The sequence below is a fragment of the Diadema antillarum genome, unplaced genomic scaffold (assembly GCF_040938485.1).
Source record: "Diadema antillarum isolate AM-2024a unplaced genomic scaffold, OU_Dant_1.0 scf00000061, whole genome shotgun sequence".
Taxonomy (NCBI): domain Eukaryota; kingdom Metazoa; phylum Echinodermata; class Echinoidea; order Diadematoida; family Diadematidae; genus Diadema; species Diadema antillarum.
This window is the reverse complement of record NW_027270950.1, coordinates 3,064,945-3,073,258: the sequence shown is the minus strand read 5'-3', so window position 1 is coordinate 3,073,258 and position 8,314 is coordinate 3,064,945. Positions and strand designations below refer to the sequence as shown.

The window sequence follows — 8,314 nt, the reverse complement described above, 5'->3', positions numbered from 1 at the left end:
TTGTACATGAAGAACTTAAAAAGTGAAGGGGCTTAAAACGTGCACAAAACATATTCATATCGATAATACGCGACTCATGTTAAGATGTCAAAATAAAAGCTAAGCGGAGACTAATTTTAAATTTTGGCTGTGACGCATTTGATATAGAGGGATAGGAAAATGCGACGGCTTAAGTTTAAAAACAATCGACTAATCAAAATCGTCGTTATTGAAATGATTGATGGAGTTAAGCTATGTTCTATAGGGGTAGATATTTCAATGGAACGAATGGGGAAGGCTTACCCCTGTGATGATGTTTTTTTAGTAAATATATTTTTGCAAACATTCATAGATATCGTGTTGCAAGAGGTTATTGTAGTGGTCGTTGCTTGCTTTTTTGCGTTGCTTAATACAGTTATATACCCTTCATTTTGCCGCTCGACTTTCCTTTCTAGTAACAAGCATGGAGTCCGGAGATGTGGTCGTCCTTCACTCTGCCGACGGTCAGAATCTTCTGAACGACACGGCCATCAAACAGACACTTTTAGTCCGCATCTTCAGCAAGCAGCGCTCCATGGGATACTGCGGAGTCCAGACGGTCGGCCTCCTCATGAGCGCGCGCTACTTCGGGAAAAAGTACCCCGACGAAAAGGAATACACCGACTGCGATGTCAGCGACGTTCCCTACAAGGACACCAATTTGTTCTCCTTTCCTGAGACGACCAAGGTCCTCGACGAAGAACGACTGCGCCAAGTCGGGAGCACGATGCAACAGCTCCAGGATCTCCTGCTGGCCTTCGGGATTCCCGCCAAGAAGAACCACGCAGACGGCAGCAGCTTGGATGAATTCCGTTCCCTGGCGAAGGCGGCGCTGTCCCACACCGATTCCAGCCAGGGAGTCGTGGTCAACTACGAGTACCACTGGAGGCAGGGCGACAAAGTGGTCCGGGTCGGCCATTACAGCCCGCTGGCGGCGTACCACGAGGGGACCGACCGTTTCCTTCTGATGGATACCTGGCTCGATGGCGAGGAGGAGTGGGTCAAGGCCGAAGAATTGTTCAACCAGATGAACACCATGGATTCCGATGTCAAAGTTTCAAGGGGTTTTATTCTTATGGGGTGAATACCTCAAGTACATGTAGCTGGTGTCGGATGTGATTCTGGTGTTGTTGTTGTTGTTGTTGCTGTTTGCTTGTTTGTGGGTGTGTATGTGTGTGTTTGCTTGTGTTTTCGCATTGGTGTGTGGTGAGGGACCCTTAATGTAATACCATACCCAAGTGTGTTTTTTTTCTCTACCCACCCCACGTGTTCACACACACACACACACACACACACACACACACACGCATTCATGGCAACACAGCACTTATATTATAAACACCAGTAGTATATTAGCTTATATCATTCCATAAAAAATGCATAACAGTGTATAATCCTTACTTAAGAAAGAATGTTCCTTTATGCCTGTTTTTTCATTTAACAATGTTTTATCAAAATCCATAAGATTTTTGTTTCTTCTGTGCTACTGTAATCATCAATATTCTAACAAGCTCTATTTTTTAATGGATTTCTCATTTCAAACATTTCATTGTTCTTGATTAGTCTCCGTGTAATTACATTGCGTATGACTTATCATGACTACCAAATAACTCTCATTATTTTGATATGATCATAGACAGATGTTTGAGATTATGAAAATCATAAATATCGCGTTGTTTCAGAGATATTAGTTATGTAAGCATGATATTGTTGTTTGGCAATAAAATTGCGAATTTGATTTGATTTGAAAAGTTAAAAGGCCAAATTTTGATGATAACTGAAATAGATGACTAAAAGAGACAAAAGATAGACGCACCAGGTGCGATTATTATGTTTACCATGATACTCCCGATGTAGCTTCATGAAGTAGTACTTTTCTCTTTATCAAAGACGTCTCGAGCATAGGAAAGGGGACTCATACAGTAATATTCTTACACATAGATCACGGAGTACCATAACATCTCAAGTCGTATTTTCTACCGACATTGTACACTACATGTATGACACACGTGCAAGTTACGTTTATTATATGGAAGCATTCCTCAGACAAACGATGCTACAATTTCAACATGTAGAATTGAACTCCGAATTAAAACCATCACTGTCAGAAGTACTCCATAACATGCCCCAGAATATCAAGAGAAGAATCGTGTGACATGCGCACAACTATTACGCACGATACTGAGGATTTGGAGCTCGCGTGAACCTCAAGGAACACATCGCAAAGAATATGACCTAGATTTTATTATCAGTGCAGGCGTCACTCCGTCCCGAACTCGAGCAAAGTTGGACACACACGTTAAAGCAAAAGTTCCATTTCGGCTCTGATCGTATAAACATCGGGTTTAATCTTCGTGAGGGCGTCTTCATGCCATCGGATAACCTCCGGTGGAGTTTTCAGACTGCTAAAAAAGTCGTACAATGTACTTACTTTTGCTGACAATCAGCTTTTATCAAGGTAACTCCGCGCGAATTTAAAATTTCATTTTCGAATGTGGCAATCCTGTGCCAATTTAGGTCTCGAAATTGACAGAATATGGCAAACCGAATATTATGATATTTTCGATCTCGTATGAAGTCGGCCCAACATGCCTTCAAGGATTAATCGAAGTTTATAACTTTCGGAGCCGAATTTGAACATCTCCTTGAAATATCGTGCGTCAATCTTTGCTTAATTTTGGGGGCAGTGTGACGTCCGTATGAACGAATGTCATCAGCTTCCCTCACCATTGACTGATAGCAAGTTTGGCAATATGATGGCGAGACTCTTCCTAAGGTTCATACGAGGCATCATTATTATCATTATTATTTCGAACTTCTAAATAATCGTAAGAATTCGAATGGATATGGATGAAAATTATAGAGGATTACTATGACACAAATGCTCTCATGCGATTATTCTAATCATTCCATTATTTTCTCAGCACTATCTGATGTATTTGACGTTTATATAGGCCTATATTATACATTCCGCTTTTGATATCTTTTTCTTCTTACACATCGAAAGAAGAAACGGTATGTTTAAGCACTGAAAACTCTGTTTGCGTATAGATGATTGTGGGGAATTAGTTTGCACTTCCTCAAACTATAGCCAAAACTATAAGCTCTCACCCCTATATACACACCAATGCGTCGTACACCAATTTATTCATATATTCATAATATGCACACAATAATTGATTATGCACATACCTATACCACTCTTTTACATGTACTCTACCTGTTAGAGACGTTTTACATTCTCATGCTCTTTCATCTCCGCCCCCATCCCCAAAATGATATGACTCAACTTTAAAGGGATGGTATAGTATTCGTGGAGATCATAATTGGGCTTTTGATTTTTTTTTTTTGCAAGATACCAAGAAACCACTTATGAAGTAATAGAGAGGATACCAGTCTAAGGTGAATTCAAAGTTTATTTGATGAAGATCGGCTTTGGAATGATTGAGACATCCAAAAACAAAGTAAAGCAAAGCGATCCTAATAAATGGTGGGCCTCACCTTTTATTAGGATTGCTTTATTTTGGATATCTCAGCCATTTCGACACCAATTTTCATCAAATAAACATTGAATCCCTCTTGGAATTACGTGCTCTTTCATATTTCATAAGAGGTTTCTCATTATCTCGCCAAAATCAGTAGAAACCTGACGTTACAGGTCTCAACCAAAACTTTACTATCTCTTTAAGATCCCCGCTCTTTCCATCCCCCTGTCTTACCGGTTTCTACAAACTGATCACAAAACCAAATACTCACTCACGTTTATAAAACGATTATAATATCATGCACGGTATATATAATGACTACTCAGAAATCAGCATCTCTGTTTGTCTTGTTCCCTTACAGTAGTATCAAAATGCCTTGGTATGATTTATTTACCACAGACATAATTCCTTCATGTGATTTGATGGATACAAACATACTAAACGAACTTTTGAAAGTCATTGTGGCTACAGGCAGTTATTGTGTGCTTAAACACTGCCATTATATCGGAGATCTGATGCATATAATTTCGACAGACTTTGTTTCCTCTTTCTTTTGCTCATTCGATTTCTTGTACTTCTGTTGTATGAGCTGGAATTATCAATAAATATCCGTTTCATCGCGTTAAATCTCTAGTCACTCTTGTTTTCTTGATATTTGTGCTGATTTTAGATGGTATCTTAGGCTTGCGTTTACCGTATGTACCCTGAATGGACAGTCATTAGATTAGAACATGGGAGCTCACAAACATTGTTTAGTGGTGAACTCTCTGATCAGAAACTATCGAGCCACCTGTATGACGTCACGATCACAAACTGACAGCACCTAGGTAGTTTAAGATACTGTCCATTGTTTTCTTAAATACTATTCGAATAATCATGAAAGTTATATCTAGTGTTAAGAGATCAAACGAAGTTCTAGGCCTATATCACAAAGTATGATATATATGAATATATATATATATATATATATATATATATATATGAAGAGTTTGTTTGCAAAAACCGATATGTCCATATTTGCCAAATGGAGATATTTGCGATTAAAGGTCAATAAAAATAAAGAGAATAATAAGAAAATTTGTGCTTCTTTTGACCATAACTTCAAAAATGTACCTTTATATGTAGTGACCAATTTATCATTTAAAAGGTATTATTTTGTACTTTATGACAAAGACCGTACTTCAAAATCTTCAAAAATGGACTTATCGGTTTTTGCAAACAAACTCTTCATATATATATATATATATATATATATATATATATATATATATATATAAATATATATATATACATATATATATGTATATATATATATACATATATATATATATATGTATGTATATATATATATATATATATATATATATATATATATATATTGTGTATGTATGTGTGTGTGTGTGTGTGTGTGTGTGTGTGCGTGTGTGTGTGTGTAATCTTCAAATGATACAGATGTTACTGGAAGGAGTAAATGCCGGGGAGGCATTCTTGACAGCAAAATCGAGCGCGATGATAAAAGTGATTACTGTAGTTATCATTATTGTTTGCAGGTTATCGTCCCATATGTTATACTATCATCTTCAGCGATTGTCATCATACTATGCGCCATATGGACGGCAACGTCATAAATTATTCTCCACGACGTAATCATAGTGGGCTATCATAACTCACTATAATAATGGTTATGTTCGGAGACATCCAAGCGGAACGGCGAATAAAAAATTTGTGCGACATAACAAGTGAATGTTAGGGAATTTAAGGAGATGGACGTCACGAGGTTCGACACCCACGAGTCATGCAGCTACGAGTCATAAACATATCACAAGCTAGACACTATGATCTGAAAGAGGCCCACTGACTGTACGATACACGAGCTGTAATAGACACTGGGGCAATTAAAGCCCATTATCAGGATATCAAAATTTTATACATTGAGTCCTTGACGAATCTTGACATGCCCTCACCTTCTAGAGTAATTCATAAATTTTACAAGCTATGCTTTTCTTGTGAATTTCTCTTCTCCGTGTAGAGTTATGAATTAAGATGGTATTGCTTACTTGTATATTTGTCCCAAACCAGAGTTGACATCATTATAATAATTGTATTTGTGATTTGTTGAAATTTACGTGATTCAAAGTTCAATTAAATATCATGTACCCATGTAAGCGTTATGTATATTATCACTTTGTGTTACTTTATATGGAAATAAAATAATTTTGAATTGAATTGAATTGTGACCTCGACATTATATCGCCAGACTTACTGCACGTAATGTGCAAGCTCGTGGACCTTTTCCGTATGTCGAGCTCATAGGCCTGTTCTAATACTTTAGTGTCTTATGTAGTAAGTCAGGAGTGGGCCTGTTGAACTATAGATGTCTAGTTCATGAGCTGTATGACTCATAGGTTCAGGGATGTTGAAACAGGTGTATTACCCAAGGACCTTTTTTTTTTTTCAATATCTAGCTCGTCTGCTGTATATACTGTCGAGCTCGTGGGCTGACCCCAATTAAGCTCATCAATGCATTTTTGCAAGACTGCTCATAGATGCACTCCAAATACGTACTTCATCAAATATATTCTTTTCACCTCGGACTATTAACACGTACTGATGCACCTTCACAATTGCGGTGCGTGTAATCTAGTTAAGATCACGCACTATGGTATATGATAACCAACCATTCTTCGTAACTATAGCAATTCCCCTTATGGTGTACTGTATACGTTCAACCCCCAGCATTTCATGCAGTAGGACTAAGAGCCACCGATAGTATACTGGTATTGCCGTTTACACTAACTTGTCTCTCGCGAATGCTGTTATGAACGCACATGTGCGTGTTTACATTCTTGACGAAAATTCCACTGTTTAATAACCCTACATAAGATCGACTTGGACTTTCATCGCCTTGAGTGCACGCTAATGCTGTTCTTTCTGGTGCCCACACGAATAAAATCATACCAGCTAAGTCTGCGGAAGCAGTGCTATACTGTATAGGCCTACAGTTCTCTCAACTTGTGCAGTGTCCGTAAGTATTGCTCCCGGCCCAATATGATTATTCTCACAATCTCCGTGTTTCATTATCATAAACCCTATAGCAGTAGTCTCGTCAATGAGGATTGTTCGCTGCTTTTATTGATTTCGCTTTGAAACAATATATTTACTACACCTTTCTAATTTAATTGCAAAGTGTATTTGTTTCAAAATCCACCGCTGTTGAAGCAGAGTTAATTTGATAATTAACTATAACTGCAGGTTCTATCATACGATATATAGACCTACATAATACAATTATAGAAATTTCACGCTTAAAAAGTCAGGTGGTTGAACTGATCAGCAAATTACACTTCATGAGGGGATGGAGGGAGGGAGGGGCTTTTTCAAACTCGGAAGAACACAATTGTCGTGACATTATAACTTTTAATAGTAGTTTTCAGTCACTCTATTTACTGCATGAAGAACAAACGTTGTCGTGTGTGTTTGTTGAGAGAGTATTTGCGATTACACTGTCTCTATGTACGTGTAGGAAACAAATGGCAAATTTACAGCACGCATGTTTGTCATTAATGCTACCATTATCAAGAATGCAATACATTTTGTTGTAATGAGCGCATCGTGTCACTGCTGTCCTTACCATTGACTTCAATGCAATATTATGGGACATACATGCATATATACAAAGTCTTTCAAAGATACCCGTTTGCTTTAACGTCAGAAAATCTATGTAAGTAAGACATGCTTTATTTCTGTAAAGGGCAATTTTTAACTAAAAATAAATAACTTTCACACAACAATAGATACACAATGTACTCTTAAATGAATCCCACAAGAATCGGAACAATCATCCCCCAGCATTCCCACTGATTCCCACTGATCATTTACTGGCCATCCCCTTTAAGATTTAAAAAAAAAAGATTGCACATGTTGCTTATGGATCTCTTCCTTATAAACACGGTGCGGAAACCAAAGTCCAGTTCAGACCAATCAATTTGACTTCCGCTTAGATTCGAGAGGATGTCGTTGTTTTCATGCGGGTACAATGCGATTCAGTCTAAAACATTAATGTACACTTAACGGACATGGAGGTCGACGAACATGCATACATATAGACACTCCGGCGAAACAAGAACGGAAGAAAGAAAGTGTAAAATGCAATGTACGTGACACAGGTATATCTATAGATAGAGTGTATTACTCCTTGATTTGTTTTAGTCACTATCTTTACAGTATGGTTCAGATTGCAAGGGTTTTTAAGAGTGCGTAAAAATAAATTCATATTGACAATACACAGACACAGTGTCTCTCATGTGAAGATAATAAAGACCGGAGATTTACTTACAATACACTTTCCACTTAATTAACGGAGATATGAAATGGGATGGTATTATGGAAGGTAAATCGCGGCTTCGGATTTATGACATTGAGGTCAAAATAATGGACGTAGTCGCTCAACAATAAAATAATCTTATTTTTAGTGGAATGATTGGAGGGTTTTTGCCGGCTACTACTGAGTAGTACATACAGGGATGGGACATGGGATACGAGCTCCCATAATAACGGTGATTCCCTTCTTCTCCGTAGTAAAGTATCATTCATACAGTAGCTGTTTTAGGCTTCATGCACAAGCAAATGAGCGCATAATATTAATGCGATTGAATAACCTGCTAGATCTCTAATCGTTGATTAAAGCAGCAACAGGAAGAGCAAGAGATTATTCTAGTAGTATTAATTTTGCTTGCTTTGACATTTTTAAAGTCCATTAGTCACTTTATAGCTTTCATTTTGCCGCTTGACTTTCCTTTCTAGTAACAAGC

At 37.7% G+C, this 8,314-nt stretch overlaps 1 protein-coding gene across 1 annotated transcript; it reads left to right on the top strand.

Moving 5' to 3' along the window:
- The first annotated feature begins 442 nt into the window (after positions 1-442).
- On the top strand, positions 443-1,102 carry LOC139716133 (uncharacterized). The gene has a single exon (XM_071627691.1). It carries the CDS (start codon positions 443-445, stop codon positions 1,100-1,102), a length of 660 nt encoding a protein of 219 aa, XP_071483792.1.
- Positions 1,103-8,314: the final 7,212 nt, after the last annotated feature.

What these genes read in the sequence shown, in the direction of transcription:
- LOC139716133 (XM_071627691.1), top strand. Translation starts at nt 443, where the DNA reads ATGGAGTCCGGAGATGTGGTCGTCCTTCACTCTGCCGACGGTCAGAAT.